At 39.6% G+C, this 18989-nt stretch overlaps 1 protein-coding gene across 3 annotated transcripts; it reads right to left on the bottom strand.

Moving 5' to 3' along the window:
* Positions 1-460: 460 nt before the first annotated feature.
* Positions 461-15409, bottom strand: LOC309706855 (LIM domain and actin-binding protein 1-like). 3 transcript variants are annotated; one of them, XM_082533780.1, is made up of 10 exons: positions 15296-15409; positions 10815-10957; positions 9641-9686; positions 6200-6616; positions 4542-4596; positions 4351-4439; positions 3373-3448; positions 3204-3235; positions 2963-3096; positions 461-2886 (listed from the first exon to the last, which is right to left on the bottom strand). In XM_082533780.1, the coding sequence occupies exons 2-10, from the start codon at positions 10934-10936 to the stop codon at positions 1809-1811; spliced, it is 2049 nt and encodes a 682-aa protein (XP_082389906.1). In that variant the 5' UTR covers positions 10937-10957; positions 15296-15409; the 3' UTR covers positions 461-1808. The 3 variants fall into 3 exon arrangements, with proteins under 3 accessions (XP_082389906.1, XP_082389907.1, XP_082389908.1); XM_082533781.1 differs by having other exon boundaries at positions 2963-3093; XM_082533782.1 differs by lacking the exons at positions 9641-9686; positions 10815-10957; positions 15296-15409 and adding an exon at positions 9100-9240.
* Between the last annotated feature and the right edge of the window lie 3580 nt (positions 15410-18989).

Here is an 18989-nt window from a genome sequence, read left to right as displayed (position 1 = left end):
TCAAGGCTCCAAAAGCCCAAAGGTGATATAAGGGTGGCGGCTCACAACAGTTTTTGTTTGCTACATGGATCATTTTAGTTCAGCTGGGTGTCTTTCCTTTGGTTATATTTCTTTAAGAGTTCAAAATGTGTTAATTACATAAATAAAATGCAATTCTCTCTGTAGCACTTCATGGATTTAAGCAACACACCTTAGTTGTTCACACAAAGCATAAAGGTTTTTAAAAAAAAAAAAAAAACCCTCAATATATACAGTGTTATCTTCATTTTAGATGTCAAAAAGTATTTGCGGCTCCCAGTGATTTCTTTTGCGTGGAAATCGCGTCCAAATGGCTCTTTGGGTGTTAAAGGTTGCTGACCCCTGGTCTAGATGAACCTTTGTGTTCCTGTGTAGTTTATACATTAAAAGAGTCCATTTTGCTAAAATCCTCCATTGAACGGACAGCTTAGACTGTGGTACCCAAGGTTTATTGTTCAATTTATTAAAAACATACATCCCACCAATATAAAATACAAAGAGTGAACATACAGTATAAACCGGATTACATTTGAGAAGAATGAAACAAAAACAAAAAAATCTGAAGGCCCCAAGGGTATGCAACTGAAAAGTTTCCTACCAGAAAAAGTTCTGTACTGTGACAATGGTGATTAATAATAAAAATATTCTAACATGTAACATCACAATCAAAAAGCTCTAAATAAATAACATATCAAAGCTTTTTCAGCTATGATTGAGACTAAGGGAAGCCTTTTCTGATGTATCACTGTATCGCTAATTGTACTTCTATCAAAGCAAAAATCCCCCAGCAGCATGGTGTTGGACTTCACTCGCTTGTTTGTCTGTATACCTAAATATCTAGTTACTTTAACCAAGTAAAAGCAGCTGGCCTTGTGATAGTTGAATGTTCAGATGCACGCTAATCATAGTGAGATGTGGAGCCCTGCGTCAGGCTGGCAACCTGTCCAGGTGTACCCTGCCTCTCGCCCTATGGTAGCTGAGATAGGCTACAGCTAGCATAGTACGATTGATTGATTGATTGATTGATTGATTGAGAAAATTAAGTGATTTCAATATGCCTGACGCTTGCAGAGAGGGGAAAAAAAAATCAGAGTAATTACATAACAAAGGGACGGCTATTAGGGAGTACTGACACTAATGGACAGTATTTTCATCCTTGAGAGAAGACAAGGCTTTTGTTGTTGTATGGAGATAAGGTAAATTCTTAGCAAGCACATAATTGTTCAACTTCTGTTTAATTTTTTCTCTTTAATTTACTATTGAAATTAAATCAAAGTGTAAAACCTAAACTGTAATATCTGTGCTTTCTGACATCTTAGCAGTGCAGATATTTAGACTGTTTCTTGCACGTTGTGACTGTTTGGCTGCATGCAGTCTGGTACTCCCCGTAGTTAAAGAGTACTATTAAGTGCCACATAAATTATAATAGATTGTGGATACACCTCCTGCACATAATATGCTGCTCACGCTGCACATAATGACCACAGTCAATGATTCAATTTAACAGAGGCCAGCCTTCCAGTAATATCATCAGTCATAAACAAGATACATCAGATATGTTTAAACTATATAATGAAAATAAGTATGCGAAAATTTTGCATTTTTAAGTTATTAACTGTTAACATAAGGCAGTATTCAATATATAAATATGCATGAATGCGCATACTCTATTACACACTTTTGCATCACTATAAAATCTGGCAAAGCTAAAATTATAATCTACGTATAAGCTGAGAATATGAAAAGGGGTTTTAAGGTGTAAGGAAGTGACAGTAAAATTGTAAGGTACTCTATGACTCAGTGTCCTCCTCCTCTTCATAACAGCGGTTCTTCTTGATTATATCCTCTGCACTCAGATCCTCTGCATCACTTCCTTCTTTGTCCTCTTCCCAGAAGCCCACATCCTGGGAGGTGCGGTTCTGGTTTGGCTTTGATGGTGGAGAAAGGTTGATTGGCATCTCAGGAGATAAGCTTCTCAAAGAGCCCTCATCCCCAGCCGCCTTGTCTCCTTTTGTATTTCTTTTTACTCCCTCATCTCTTTCTTTCTTTTTCTCAACCTGACTCGCCACGTCCCCCTCAGAGATGGTCTCTTTATCTTCACTTTGCATCTGAGACATCTTCTCTTTCTTTTTCTGCTTTTTCTCCTGCTGGACTTCTGGCTTATTTTCCTTGGTTGATTCTTCAGAAGATGTTTTTTCCTCAAAAGATGCTCTCCAATCCTGCAGAGATTTGAGATTACGACGAGGCTCGCGAGGACCTGTGGGGTTTGTGGACTTGGGTTTGGCTGCTATTGTAAAAGGCCGAATCCGCTCCTTAAGAGAAGTGCTCCTCCTCAGGCTCTTCAATTCAGCACGCTCTGAGCTCTGGAAAGTTGAAGGCGCTTCATCATCTGGAGGCCACTTGGCTCTCCAGGGTCGGCTTGAACCAATGTCCTCTGTGACTGGACTAAGGGATTCTGTCCCGGTGTGCTGCTCACCCGTCCGGGGAGGCCAGTCGATCTTCAGTTTGCGTTTCTCAGTTGGCTTTTCTGACTGAGCTTTCTCATCAGAGATCACATTTGTCTGCTTGCGACTCTGCTTTTCCAGTAAGGCGGTCAGATCTGTAACCTTAACATGTGGAGACGTTTCCACATCTGGGACAGGCTGCATGTCTGAGGCACTCTCAGCTGGACGATTCACTGTTGCAGTTTTCTCTTCTTCTTTTTGCTTCACCGCTTCAACATCTTCATCTCCGTCAACTCGCGGCTCCCACATCTCCTTATGAGGCCGATGACCAAAGCCTTCATCATAGTTGCCTTTGGCTTTGAAGAGCTGGTTGAAATGGGCCTTGCAGTAGATGTTTCCATGCAGAGAAGCATAATTTGCAAGACTATAAAACAGACAGGAATATTTACATGAGAGGAGATTATGATATAGAAGTGGAAGCATCTGGTGTGAATGCTTACCTAAGCTTTGTGCTGCAATGAATACAGCGGAAGCAGCTTTTGTGGTAGACATGCTGATGGGCCACAAGTCTCTCCAGTGGATACACTTGCTTTGTACAAGCGATGCACGTCTCCTTCTCTGGTGGGCGAAACTTCTAAAAACATAAATAGTGTCAGCTTTATTGACAATTAACACTGGCTGATTTTTTTTTTTTTTAAGTTAATGATATGTGCATGTCTACTGTTCACTGTGATGACTCACCCGTGGTGATTTTGGTTGCTCCGTGCTGTCCCCTAAAACAGACAGAACATAAACGAGCTCAGTTGCTGCTCAATTATTAAGACTGGTAAAGCAGACTAGTAGCACAATATGCACAGTAAAAATGAAATTTGCACATGACTGTATTCTCCAAGTATCCTTTAAGACCAACCATTGCATTCAGGCACAGGCGTTACTTTCTCATTTTCAGATGCAGATGCTTTTGGAGCAGACTGTGGGGCCGAAACCTGGAGGAAAAAGAGAGAAACATTGATTGTTATATAATAAACAATGAGATGTTCACCTGTTTCTGGTACAGAAAGGTAAACATCTCAGAGAAGCATGAGTTACAAAAGCAAGGTAGAACAAATGGTCTGTGCTGAATGATAAAATTCATTTTCTGTGTGGGAAAGATTAGTTGAGTTGCTGGCAATAACAGCACCTGGATGTATTTATGCATGTAAACATGGCCACGATGACCTGCTGAAGTACAAACTGAGCAGAGACTGGAGAAATGTTGCATGGTCTCTATTTCTGCTGCAGCATTCAGATGGTGGGGTAAACAACATAAAAGCATGGATCAAGCCTGCCTTGTATAAACAGCTCAGGCTGCTGGTGGTGGTGTAATGTTGTGGGGGATATTTTCTTGGGAAACCTTGGGCTCCTTAGTACTAAGGGAGCATCATTAAAACATCACAGCACCTGAGTAGTGTTACTAACAATGGCCATGCCTTTATAACCACAGTGTACCCATCTTCTGACGGCTGCAGTATAACACTCCATGTAACAAAACTCAATCTCAAACTGGTTTCTTGAACATGACAATGAGCTCATATATCCACACAGTTAATATCCATTAACTGTGTGATCCTGTCGCGCCAACATGGACCAAAAATCTCGGAGGAACTTTTCCAGCAGCTTGTTGTCACTAACAAATAATGCAGCTCTGAAAGCGAAAGGAGCTCGAACTCAGTACGGGTAAGATGTAACTAACATATGTAATGAATAATGTTGGACTTTGATTGTTGTTTTGATCACTTTGAATCATGTTCATTAAAATTCTCTTAAAATCTCCAAAATACGAGGTAATCTTTTAATTACTGGGATTTTCACTGTTTTTGTTGTGAACCTCTTTATTACATGAACTCACAGAATGTGTCTGTTCTTGTTTAGCAACAGCAAACTGGTACTTGGCCATCTTTTCCTTCAGAGATGATGATCGCCTCAGCACAGGGCGACCTGAAGCAGAAGAGAGGATCAAATTAAGTGCCTTGCCTGACGTTGTTTTGCATTAAACCCAAATCTTTCTGCATTTCATTAATGCTACTGATATTTGCTTACTGCTTGGCTGCTCCACGTCATCTGATGAAGTACTACGAAGTGCTTCTCTGCCACCCTGGAAGAATAAAACAACTGATGGGTTCCGAAGATCAGTTTATGAAGGTGAAGTTATGAACTTTTAAGCATAAATTTGTTTTCTGCTCCTCCCCTGCCTTTAATTGTGGCCTAAATCAGTTCATTTATCTTTTTATTCATAGCATTGTCACTGGCAAGTGATCAAAAGTCACACTGCCTGTAGGACTGGATCAAACCCAAACAAGCTGCAAGTTTTGAGCAGCAGATATTGAACTCAGCAGTAAAAAATGCACAAAATCAAGCTCATGTGCTTTTCAGGCATCCAGTGAATACCTGGCAGTAACCAGAGCGGTATCTGCAGAGACAGCCATGCAGCATGTGGTTAAAAAGAACCAAACACACGTTTGCACGTGGGCAAAGAACCAAAATTATTCCACTCTACTAAAGAGTGAGCTCTGTGCGTTGGTCTGCCAATATGCCTGTTTTACTCAAACAAATGAGAAAACCACACAGTTTCTCGCACCACCTATCCTTTACACACATGAGCTGGTTTGGACCAATTAAAATAGCCCATTTCTACAGACTGCTTCACTGGAACTTTGGAGTCCTGTTGTCTCGCAGACCGCCCCTGCCATGCAAATCAAACACCGACTAGAACATTAAAATACTGAAAGCTGCAGCCAGACAGGGGCAAAGGGTGCACTGCACTATATTTGATTATAAGGTTATATAACCATTTCAGTTATAAAGGCTCCAGTCTAATTTTTAAATGTTAGTAATGTAAATTTCACTTCTTCTTTACTAGCAGTGAAAAACACTACGACTTAGTTCATTTTATTTTATAGGTTGTTTCATGACTGCAGTACATGGTGTATACAGAGCTGCACAACAAAATACAATAAAAAAAATTAAATATGATTCCCAGGACTGGGAAAATCCCAGTAGAGCAGGGTACACACTGCAGCTAATAAAACGTGAGATAAAGACAACTGCTCCTCAGAAGGGATCCTGTGAGGAATGAGACGGCCCCAGGTCAGGAATGCTTCTGCATTCCTCTGTTACAGAAGATAAAGAGTGGCATACTTGTTGTTTTGGGCTGAATGAATGAAAGATAGAGATGAGTGGGTGGTGCTGAGGAGAACAAGGGTAAATTCACACGGACAAGCGCTCCTTCAGAAAACAGAAGAAACTGGGTAAAAATGGGTAATGCATTTAAAACAATCTAAATATGAAGGATGTTGAAAATCTGCAGAAACTACACTAAGCACTGAGTACTTCTGCACGTACAGGATGGTCACAGGTTTTTATCAATCATTAATATGTGACTCAGAGCTTCTTATCTCCGTTTATGAACTACGAGTCACTAGTATACTGTTGGACAGAGATTGTAGCAGCAAAGCAATTAGCATGTAAGATTGTTTTAAATGTACTAATTAACTATGGTCACAAAGGCAACATGGAGCTCACTACATGTGGGAAACATTGTGCCATCAGTCTTTTTTCTAATATTGCACAAGACTGGTCTGACTCAGCATTATGGTTACAATTATTTTACCCAAAAGTACAAAATCCTTACCCTCAGATCCTCATGTTGAAGATCCAGTGACCACAGCTACAGGGATATCAAAAGCAAAATATTTTACCTTTTCTGTGGGCTTTTCTCCTTTCTCAAACTTCATCTTTAGGTTGTTCAAAGGCACTCTGGGCTTTTCATAAGAGGCACACGGGCTGGTTGGAACGTGCTGTTCAAGCTTTTCATTCATCATCTCTTCCTTCTCCAACCCTCTCTGGTCTTCAATCTCTGGAGCTGCTGAGGCCTGCTGAACACTATTGGCTGCGTGTTGACCTCCCTGATCTGTCAGTGGGCCAGGACTCTTTACCGGAGGCTCAGTAACGGAAGGAGGCCTGTTCAAGGTACGAGGCCTGTGGCGTGAGATGGGCTGGTGTGGAGGTGGAACCGAAGATGGCTTGTCCTGATCACCGGTTCCTCCTTGCTCCCAGCGCTTCTTCAGAACACTGAGGTTGCCAGATCGCAGGGCTACTGTTCCGCTCTCAAAAGACTGCAAGAAAGAAAAGAAAATTTTATGTTGAGCATGTTATGCTTACCATAAAATCACTGTGTATAAGCTAAACTATACACGCATGCACTATTAGGACATACAGCTTTATCCACAGTCCCGTATAATGGAATATAGGAAATGCCTGAATCTGAACTTGGCTTCACCCAAGGATTAGGTGAACAGCTGTTCAAAGTTGGTCCAGGAAATAAATATTATGCTGTAGCTGCTGAATTTTAACAGCTGGCTCAAGATGGAGATATCTGAGACAGATCCTTCAGTTGCATTCCTTTCCACATGACAATTTCTACCTTACCCGAAGACACTGACAGCAACTCTTTTCACTACTTATCTGCTGCCACCAGTGACAGGAAGACAGCAGCAAGCAGCATGGCACAATAATAGAAGGCATGAACTTCCTTAATTATGAAAGTGTTGGAAAAAAAGAGGATGTGAGAATGGTAAGATATCAACTTGTAACATGAACTTTTCTATCAAAGCTTCCTGTGTGAACATTTAAACAAGTTATGCTATTACTAAATTAAATTTAACTTAATTAAATCTCCTTGAATATAAGAAAGCAAAGTAGAGATTACAAGTGAATGAAAACCAAACCCAAAAAAAGAGCGCCAAAACCCCATCCACTACTAGACACCACTACCTCGGCCATAGTGAATAAAATGAATCTGGTACATCTGAAAAAGAGTTGAATTAACATTCGGACAGACAAAAGAAGAAATCTGTAAAAAGAAAAAGAAAAAGCAAGGACAAAATAACAAAAGGCACAATGACAGTCTTTGTCAGGCAAGACCACAAGGAATATAAATAACTGAAAAGTAGTGGAGCTGGCCCTTGATTTTCAAGCCAAAAGGAAGAAAGTAAACCTTGAATGCGATGAAATGGCCGAACGAGGTGTAACCACAACTAGACAGCAAAAGATGTGGGAGTCCTTTGATTGGTCCTCTACAGGTCACAGTGCAGACAGATAGTGGGAGGCAGAGCCCTCCCGGATGCTAGCAGCAAGACAAGATCTACTTGTAAGAGCTAGTCCAGCCCCTTTAACAGCAGGAAAGTGAAAGAGAGAGAGTCAGAATACCCAGGAAACCAGAGGAGGAAATGATTCAAACAGGGAAAAGTTAACTCTTTGTTAACTGTGACGACTTGGACAGCCTTTCAATCCCAAACGATTTATCAAGATAATGTGACTGAAAACCGTATCTATGGGATTTATGATACCAGCCAAATAATACAAGTCTTAGGACAAAGACAAAATTTAAAAACATGGACACAGCCATTCAAATAAATAGTTATTAGAAAACAGCAATGGTTGTACAAGAATTAATCGTCAACAAAGTCTTAGTAAAAAATGAAAATAGCTTAACAATGAATTGTGATGTTGTGGTGGAACATTTTTGTCATACTTTTCATATCATACTGGAGACTGTGTACATTTTTAGGAGTTTTGAGATTCATCGGTAGTACTCAGTGGAGACTTAATGGAAAATTCGTTTTGTTTTTTTGTTTTTTTGTTTGTTTTTAAACACAGGCAGTAATTATATACTGCTGAACAGGTTTTTTTTTTTTTTTTAAATGTTACGCTTGACATGTAATAATTTACATCAGTCTGAACATTGACACCCTATTTATACTATATTTTGTGAACAGCTACACCATCAGATACCACAAAGACCCTTTTGACAGGCTTTGTTTGCAGATTCCCTGGTTGCAGGAGGAAAATACATGTTGGATAGATGATCCTGCCAAGCAATAATCCCCCTCACACAAAAAATTACAACATATAAAATATAATAATAAGTTGCTCTTATACTGAATTGTTACATCACATAAAAGGATAAAAACTGTGAGGAAAAAAATTGATTTCTCAGTTTCTTATTGTAACCATTTGTTGTTGAATCTGTGAATATTAACATAATATCACATCGTTTACTCTTTGCAGTTTAATCGTTTGGTCCCTCATAACTATGCAACAAAATTGTTATCAATTTTTAATGTAATTTATCTGACAGATTATTCATTTCCCCCTTCCCCCACCTCACACACACACACACACACACACACACAGACAGCCAGATGGCGTTTTTACGCTGCTCATTCAAACTTGTCTCAGACACACGTGGAGATGACTATTATCCTCTGATACTGTAACTAGACCTTTGTGGTACATGAGCTGTACACCTACCTCATAGACATACAAGTAAACCAGAATGATTCAGTCTAAAGCATGAGTTAGAGAAAACAGTGGTTAATCCAACTATTTACACTAGCAGTGTTTCATTACAGTTATGTTACAACAAAATAACACAGGGTAGTGTCTGTCTAATGCAGTCACATCATGTTTCTATGGGAGAGGAAGAAAGGCTGATGTCATCCTCATTACCAGTCATATCATTAAACACAGAAAAAAGAAGCTAACTACCCTTACTGGTAAACAATAACGATATTATACACAACCATGGCTACAATACCTCATATTTCTTCATGGTATTAGCTGGTGGGTTATTGGTTTAATCCCAGTCCAGGTTTTTGCCAGTCTTTCTGACAAGGCAGCTAACCTACAGTTGGAAACATTGCACGGGGATTACACTAAAGTAGGATTATGGGCTTGATAGCCTGCCCATCGCAACAAGTGGCCAATGAGATGTAAGCCAGGACAAGACATTTGGCCCAGACAGTGTGTTGGCATGGTGAGTGTGTGTGTTTGCATGTGCACTCTTCATACTGTAATTAGTTGAACACCATTACTAGGGGATGCTGAGCAAATGAAGCAAGACGTGCTGCATAGAAAAACATCATTTAATCATGCCGTTCATTATGACAGGATTATCAGAATGCTGTAAACAAGACGTGATGATCTTTATGTGAGAACTCTTTCTATTTTTTCATGTATTAAATTCAGGAACAGCTGCACAAAACTATTTAACTCATGGTAAAATAGAAATTACTCTAAACTGATGTCACTGGAAAATGAAATGTTGCTACTATCCATCTGTTCAGAGAAGTACTTACTCCTTTTTTCTTTTCTGCACTCAAATCTTCAGCAGCTTTCTGGTACCTGAGAGAGAAAGAAACAACACTGACATCTAGTGATTCAAAACAATAACAAGCAGATACACATAATTTTCTAAAAGGCCCATTTGTTCCTTCAAGAACCTTGAAAAAAATGTAAACTCAATAAGTGATAGACTTGAATTTAATTTAATGTTGTTTTTTTTTGTCTGATTTTGTTGTGTTTATATAAAGTTTTAATTTAGTTTATTTTATATTTTTATACCTTTAACAGAAAATATATAGTATTTTTTGTCATTTTTTAGCACTGTGTAACACAAACAATAAATCATAAAATATTAAGAGGTCTTATCCATACATCATCAACTAGTTGGTAAGTGCTTTAGATCACTGATCACTAGTCTTTAACTGCAAAAATGTTTAACATGTAATGCACGCCGCGACAATTAAAGTTTGACTTGAATAGTAGGGGCGATCGTGGCTCAAGAGGCTCTAAGAAATGTTTTCAGGACCTTGTTGAATCTAGGCCATGATGAATTAAGGCAGTTTTAAAAGCAAAATGGGTCTAAACCAATGCTAGCAAGGTATAACTTGCTAGCATTGGTTTAGACCCAATGCTAGCAAGGGGCGATCGTGGCTCAAGAGTTGGGAGTTCGCCTTGTAATCGGAAGGTTGCCGGTTTGCGCCCAAGCTCCGACAGTCTCGATTGTTGTGTCCTTGGGCAAGACACTTCACCCGTTGCCTACTGGTGGTGGTCAGAGGGCCCGGTGGCGCCAGTGTCCAGCAGCCCCAGGGTGGCTGTGGCTACAATGTAGCTTGCCATCACCAGTGTGTGAATGTGTGTGTGAATGGGTGGGTGACTGGATGTGTAAAGTGCTTTGGGGTCCTTAGGGACTAGTAAAGCGCTATACAAATACAGGCCATTTACCATTTAAAACTTAATTAAAACTCAAATATAAGTCATTTTAGTCCCAATTATTTTTGATGTATTACACACAAAATACTGAAATTGTGACTGAGATCAAGAGACCACAAGAGCAAATCACATGGGTCTGTAGTGGGCTGTCGTCTACGTGGATTCAGTTTTCAGTACATAAGTGTATATTTAAGCTTTTACTATTAGGGTCATTTTAAAAGTACAAGCAAATATTACTGACAACACAGTGTTACTCACTTGGAGAAGCGCTCTGCAATGGCATTGGTTTTCCCTCGGGTGGTGACCAGAGACAGCTCCTTCGCAGTGATACGCATGGACTGTGCCGCCCAGTTCCTTCGACTGAATGGATTACTTTCCATGTCGGCCAATTACCCAAATACCTAAAAGAAACAAAACACAAATACTCCTAATGTAAGAAATATGTATTAGAATACAGACTGCATTTCTTAGCTTCTGACACTAATACTCAAACAATTTCAGGCATCTCAACACTACAGTTCATGTATCTGTTTGACGCAATGGCAATATGGTCCCTTGTGCATATAGTTAAGGGATGTCTTTAGTGGGCAACTGACTATTCTGCTGCACTGATTTACTGATGTTTCTGTTGTCTCCTATTTTCTCCATCTTCGGGGAAAAGTCACAAATACAGGGAGTGCAGAATTATTAGGCAAATGAGTATTTTGTCCACATCATCCTCTTCATGCATGTTGTCTTACTCCAAGCTGTATAGGCTCGAAAGCCTACTACCAATTAAGCATATTAGGTGATGTGCATCTCTGTAATGAGAAGGGGTGTGGTCTAATGACATCAACACCCTATATCAGGTGTGCATAATTATTAGGCAACGTCCTTTCCTTTGGCAAAATGGGTCAAAAGAAGGACTTGACAGGCTCAGAAAAGTCAAAAATAGTGAGATATCTTGCAGAGGGATGCAGCAGTCTCAAAATTGCAAAGCTTCTGAAGCGTGATCATCGAACAATCAAGCGTTTCATTCAAAATAGTCACCAGGGTCGCAAGAAGCGTGTGGAAAAACCAAGGCGCAAAATAACTGCCCGTGAACTGAGAAAAGTCAAGCGTGCAGCTGCCAAGATGCCACTTGCCACCAGTTTGGCCATATTTCAGAGCTGTAACATCACTGGAGTGCCCAAAAGCACAAGGTGTGCAATACTCAGAGACATGGCCAAGGTAAGAAAGGCTGAAAGACGACCACCACTGAACAAGACACACAAGCTGAAACGTCAAGACTGGGCCAAGAAATATCTCAAGACTGGTTTTTCTAAGGTTTTATGGACTGATGAAATGAGAGTGAGCCTTGATGGGCCAGATGGATGGGCCCGTGGCTGGATGGTAAAGGGCAGAGAGCTCCAGTCCGACTCAGACGCCAGCAAGGTGGAGGTGGAGTACTGGTTTGGGCTGGTATCATCAAAGATGAGCTTGTGGGGGCTTTTCGGGTTGAGGATGGAGTCAAGCTCAACTCCCAGTCCTACTGCCAGTTTCTGGAAGACACCTTCTTCAAGCAGTGGTACAGGAAGAAGTCTGCATCCTTCAAGAAAAACATGATTTTCATGCAGGACAATGCTCCATCACACGCGTCCAAGTACTCCACAGCGTGGCTGGCAAGAAAGGGTATAAAAGAAGAAAAACTAATGACATGGCCTCCTTGTTCACCTGATCTTAACCCCATTGAGAACCTGTGGTCCATCATCAAATGTGAGATTTACAAGGAGGGAAAACAGTACACCTCTCTGAACAGTGTCTGGGAGGCTGTGGTTGCTGCTGCACGCAATGTTGATGGTGAACAGATCAAAACACTGACAGAATCCATGGATGGCAGGCTTTTGAGTGTCCTTGCAAAGAAAGGTGGCTATATTGGTCGCTGATTTGTTTTTGTTTTGTTTTTGAATGTCAGAAATGTATATTTGTGAATGTGGAGATGTTATATTGGTTTCACTATTAAAAATAAATAATTGAAATGGGTATATATTTGTTTTTTGTTAAGTAGCCTAATAATTATGCACAGTAATAGTCACCTGCACACACAGATATCCCCCTAAAATAGCTAAAACTAAAAACTACTTCCAAAAACATTCAGCTTTGATATTAATGAGTTTTTTGGGTTCATTGAGAACATGGTTGTTGTTCAATAATAAAATTATTCCTCAAAAATACAACTTGCCTAATAATTCTGCACTCCCTGTAAGAAAAAGTTTTTTTTTTTTAAACAGCAAGGCCAGTCCTCTAGTTGCCTCTATTAGACACTTGAATGAAGAATTCTTGCTTTTCATGGAAATAAAGTGACAGACTCCCTCTTCCAATCTGCATTTGCTATCAGTCCACCAAGTTATCTGACAGCAACACCACTTTCTTGGCATATGCAACCTCTTGAGAAGATTTATGCCAGAGTGAAACTTTGCACTCGAAATACATGTGCAGGCCTATGACATGCACTCTGACAGATATCTGTTCTTGCTCCTGACATACATACGACGGAGAACAAGCACATGAAGTGTGGGATGCAAACACACAAGTCAACATGTTCAAACTTGCTCTCCAGCTTGTGCCACTTGATTGCAAGACAGCAACACAAACTGATATCAGCAGAGCGTGAGCCCATTGTCCTTACAAAACCAACATTCATAAAAAGGTCCAACAACCACATTCCCGGCAAACAGAAATGTCTTCTTTGTCATGAATAATGTCCTGACAAACCCATGCTTTATTGGTACAGTTTTCCAAGTCAGCAAGGATGGATTAGCTGAATGTTAGCCCATGAAACCCTGGTTTAGTGCTCAGACAGTAGGTTGTAAAGCCATAAATTGGAAATCACTGCACAGTCAGTAATCATTTATCTTCCTAGCTGGACCTTTTCACTCAGGCGTCCCTATTACATCATAATCATAATTGGGACAAGCATAGTGTAAGGACTTTGGACTGAATTTCGCCATAGGACTGACTACATAGATTACATAGTCCAATACAACTGGTGCTCATGAAATCACTTTTGGATAAACGTGATTAAACATGACTGCACATATTACATATTTATAAGATGTATTTCTAGTCAGTTATATATAATTAATTTCATTTAGTCTGAGGTTAGTGTTAGAGTTTTTAGGAGAGACACAGATTAACAACAGAATAACTTTTTATGAGGTTCTTACATCTGAGAGGCTACTCATTACTGCTACAATGTTTAAACCTGGCAGGAAAGTCAGTTTATCAATTGATTAATTGTATATTTTGCTGTAGCCAGTTACTTCTTCATTCAAATTTGATAGCTGTGCTGAAAAATGTACTATTCATCCTTTTAAACTGCAGATTCTTTTGCAGGTTATCCAGGGGCTGCAGTCCATACCTGCATGCACTGCGATTGAAAGGTAGGGACACACCCTAGACAAGCTACCAATCTGCCACAAGGATAATACAGGTCATTTCAGTTTAAAGTTGCCTATCCGCTCTTTTGCATATCCTTAAACACTACACGCCCGAAGAAACCAAAGAAAACACAAAGGACGTCTACGACTCAAAAGCAAACACAAATCCCTACTATTAGAAAGAGAGATTTTCTACTTGTACGTGTTCATTCACTCATCGACAGGCAGCAAAAATTGTACACTAATACAAAGGAAAGAATGAAATGCTTCATAGGTATGCAAAACAAATGCTCAGAATTCTGACTTCCTGTTTAGCAACCTTATATGGAAACCTGAAAGGGGAAAAAATTGCATTTACTGTTTAAGCACTTAATAAAACATAATGCAAGTCAGTTTAATGGCTTTTTAGTATGACAACAAATAATCTAATCTTTCAAAAACTGTCACTCTCTCATCTCTGGATTATATTATTAACTCTTAGCTGTCGTTTTCCAACTGATCCACAATTCTGACAGTTACTATTTGTGTTACTTGTGCAGGTTTTCAACAGGAACATCGACTGAATCAGAGGTAACTTGGATAATACATCTTAAACAAAGCCTGAAAAGAACTGAAGCTAAGATTTGGTGTGTGCGCTGTGATAAAAATACAGAAATTAGAATCTTTATAAATTTATCAAAAACCCGTTTATATACTGACCTTTATCCCTTATTTAAAGTAAAGTTCTCCGTGACAACAAGTAACCACAACACGGTAACAACTAAGGAGGAGTCCGCATTGTTTGACACATTAATGAGCTATGATGCAACTATTCTTAAAACCAAAACCACAAAATCAGCTGTTCAGACGAAAATAACCGAGTCTAAAGTGAAGACTCGGCACAGAGGCGAGCAACAGACGCGACTTTAAGAACGACAGCCCTGTTCAGGGGGCATCGCGTCTTTTTGAATTAAAAAAAAAAAAACTTTCATTACAGGTGCAACAGTAAGATGGTGGTTATAACTGCGAGCTAATGTAGTTAGCCTATAGACCTGCACTTTAACAAAGATTTAAACGCTCAAAATTTTATTCAAAGTAAGTTTCACTTAAGTTTTACACGAAAGAGCTCAGTGACTACGCTTAAGAGTACAAGCTTAGCTGCTGGGCTGGTTTGGCATTTTCCCTGGAAGACAGCGAGGAGGAGGAAGAAGTATGTGCACGTGCTTGACAATAAAATTCTAAATCTCGACCTAAACAGTCACCGGCTGCCTCAGTGTTTTCAAAATAGGCGTTATTATTTTGATAGTAGCTACAACGTATATTAAACCCCGTTTTATGCTATTATTTTAGGTTTCGTCTTACCTGTGCGAACTTCCGTTGAGTCACTTCTTTTTTCTTTTTTTTTTGTGAAACCTGTGCGACACCTGACACTGCTGCCGCCACTGCGTCACCGCCCGGTGTGGCTCGAGCAGAAAGGTGCAGTGGAAGTACGCGAGACAAACGTCACGTGATTTTATGCACCAATGACCTTAGGTGTTAAATTACTCCTACCTGGTATGTTTGCGTTTGTGCTTGCTTGCAGGGTGAGCTGTTGTTCCCATCTAGAAATTCCAGAGAAAGACCGTTTCTGGCGACGGGAAAGCTCAGGGAAGAAAAACATGAAGGAAATAGGTTTGGGTGGTTTCTGTGCTTTGTCTTTTGACAGTTTTCAGCAACTGTTCCTCAACTTGCTAACATAATAGCTTGATTGTTAGTGTAGTACTAGTGTTATAAAATGCAATGTTTCATCCACAGAATGCAGTAAAATGCTTAAAATAGAAAAAACAGAAGTGAGACATACCATCAGTAATCAAGGCTCCAAAGTCAAACATAGCATTGTGCCAGCTCAACAACATTACTAAAGCCACTATTTAAGACCTGCCTGTGGAAAATAGCCTATTAAATGTAATGGGTATCAAAACAGGTTGTGTCAGGGAAGGGACATTGAATGTTTGCATGATATTTGCCTTCTAAATAAGAGCAGCTGGATGAGCTACAAGAAAGGAAGATCACAGCTTTAATTTTTATTTTCCACCATTTTGCTCAAGTGTATGAGTCCTTGAGCAAAGTACTATCTGTTCTCTGTGCCAAGGCTGTTACGGGGAACTGAACTCATCTCAAATGGGGCCAAGTGAAATATTTAAGTTAGTGGCGGTTTTTCAGTTGAATAATTTGTGTTCTCTACCAAAGAAATGCATATTTGCTCACTCTTCTACTAATGAGAGGAATTTTTAGTCAGTTTCGTTATCTAATGAGGATCTGTTGCTATTTTGAAAACATTTAAAAATAGATTGCTTGCAACTTAAAAGAAGTAACTGGTATCACATTTTCGTAGTGAAACTATTAGAATTATAATAACACACTTCAAAAAGGCTGAGACAGGAGCACACAAGCCTCTTTTCTTTTAAGAACATGGGGGACATATTTAAGTTCTACTTGTTGTTGATTATGTTGTGTCTGTGTTTGGGTTATTTATATAAAGTTTTGATTATGTGTTTCTAAACTAAACATTCCCAGTTTAGCTTCACGATTTTTACAGTTTACTTGGTAGTTTGTTTGTTTGTTTTTTGTTTATTTGTTTGGTTAAGTCTCGGTCTCTCTGTTTGGTGTTGTCATCTTTTTGTTCCTGTTTTATTTTGTGTGCATGGTGTTTCCCATCTCCCTGATTTCCTCATGTGTCTGTTTAAAGTCTCAGTTTGTCTTAGTTCTCTGTTGTATCATACTGTAATACTATTGCCATGCCCGGGCTGCATTTCTGTTTGTTTTACCTGGACTTTGTTTTCTGCTGGTGTCTTTGTTTACATGCTATGCCTAAATAAAAGGTCAGACATTTTTTGTTCCCTCAACTTATTTGACAGTCTGCATTTTGGGTCCTTTATCCACACAGGTCTGATTTGCAGACAGAATGCACCATGCATCACACCACCGCAAGTGCCAACAATTGATACATGGGCATCAGAACTTGACCAGACAGCAGTGGAAGAATGTGGCCTGGTCTGATGAATCAAGTGCTCTTCAATCACATGGATGGCTGAGTGTGTGTGTATTGCTTGCAGTATGGGAAGAATCAAGCAGGTTCAGCCAGTGTAATGCTTTGGGCAATGCTGGGAAACCTTGGGTCCTGATGTTACTTCGACTCGTATACCTACCTAAGCATTACTATAGGCCTGCCTGTTCTCATGAAAGCCCGCCTTTTCATGGGAACGGTATTCCCTGATGTCTGTGGCCTCTGTCAGTGTGATAACACAGCCTGCCACAAAGCAAAAATGGTTCAAGAATGGTTTACGGAGCACAACAACAGGTTTGAGGTGCTGACTTCAAATGTTGACCTCCAGTCCAGCATCTGTGTACAAACAGTTCCCATCCATGGAGGCCGCACCTCGCAGCTTACAAGACTTAAGCTTGATTTAGACTTCTGCAGGAAATTTATGTCCTAACTTACATAGTAACCGGAAACTCCTTTTATTCCTACAGCGCAACCATTGAAGTCATTGTGATATGAATTGACCTGACATGTAGTTAAATTCCTTGGGAGGCGCATGTCAAGTTACGTATAAGGTTGCAGTGTAGGGTTAAAATGGAGTTACAGTTGTGACACAAGTTATGATATAGATCTGATGAAAAACTCTAATTCACATGTTACAATTAAATCTGTTGCTAACATCTTGGTGTCAGATACCACGGCACACCTTCAGGTGTCTAGTGGAGCCAATGCCTAGATGAGTTAGGGCTGTTTTATCAGCAAAAAGGGGGACCAACACAATATATGGCAGGTGGTCATAATGTTATGCCTGATTGGTGTATAAACTGATGTCTTCTACCTGTGATGTAAGGTAATCCAATTACATTTACATATTTCTATTTTTATATGGCATCAGTTCACAACAACTGCCTCAGTGTGCTTTACATTGTAAGGTAAAAACCCTACAGCATTAGAAAAAAAACAACAGTCACATGAGCCTCAGGCTATTACCTGATATGAGCACCACAGCCTGCTCTGCACCACTCCAACGATAGTGCATTACTGTAAACTTTACCACAAATGTGCAAACTAACCAGATTAGCCTGCACTAAATTGCACTAAACTGTCTAGTAAACTACTTTCACGAAACCTTGTCTTTAAATACCACCAAATTAGCATTCATAACACATCATATAAAAACCACTATCTTTAAAAACACAAAAATTTAAATAGATCATTACAAGCATGAGACTGTCCCCGTGTATATACTGTATGTATAGTAACTAGCTATTCATCCTTATTTATTCCACAATTTATCCCAACATCTTTGGGTCACCGTCACCATTAAACATATAAATATCCCATACATGCTGTTAATGTTTGTGTCATGCTGCTGTGTTGCTGTAGTCTCCACTGTTTGTCTATTCTGTTTACACTGAGAGCAAAGGGGGGGAAAGGAGCTCAATTCCTTGAATGTGTACACAGTCTTGGCCTGTTGCTGATTTTAAATTTCCGCTTCACTAAAAGTTCACTTGCTGAACAGTCCTTTCTTTTGAAAGTAACACTCATCTTCCTCTCGTCTTGTCTTGCGTGCATATTAATTTCTAAAATGTATCACGTTAACGTTTTTGTTTGGGGTTTTTTCTCTCTCCCTGGGAAATACAGCGAGGAGAGGAGGAGCTACAGAGGAGGGGCTTGTGTTTGCTCCTCCTCTGTAGCCAGCTACTGTAGATGCTGAAACACCGCGACCGCTACCTTACATCTGCACCATGAACACATCACAGGGATGAGAAAGAAAATATCCTAGGTGTTGTGCCAAAATAAGTTAACAAATTAATAAAAGGTAATAATTTTCCAAAAAATTTCCTGCCTACACTAGCCTACATTACCAGTAAGGCTAGTTTTATGACACAAGCTACAAGATGCGATAAACTATAAAAGCCAATAAGTAATCAATGATATCCAGCATTATATTATTAATGAAAAATAAAATAATCATAGCCTATTCTAATCACCGATTGATATAGATTAATTAGAGGAAATGTGTTTAATTCA

Source organism: Aulonocara stuartgranti (assembly GCF_965226115.1).
Source record: "Aulonocara stuartgranti genome assembly, chromosome: 5".
NCBI classification, from domain to species: domain Eukaryota; kingdom Metazoa; phylum Chordata; class Actinopteri; order Cichliformes; family Cichlidae; genus Aulonocara; species Aulonocara stuartgranti.
Note: the sequence above shows the minus strand (reverse complement) of the source record. Positions and strands in the feature narration are given on the sequence as shown.

Bases quoted from the DNA above. Each gene is read 5' to 3' on its own strand.
- LOC309706855 (XM_082533780.1), bottom strand. From the start codon at position 10,936: ATGGAAAGTAATCCATTCAGTCGAAGGAACTGGGCGGCACAGTCCATG. The intron at 4,440-4,541 runs GTAAGCAAATAT...CTTCTGCTTCAG, and splicing joins TGACGTGGAGCAGCCAAGCA to GTCGCCCTGTGCTGAGGCGA. The intron at 3,236-3,372 runs GTTGGTCTTAAA...TGTCTGTTTTAG, and splicing joins GCCTGTGCCTGAATGCAATG to GGGACAGCACGGAGCAACCA.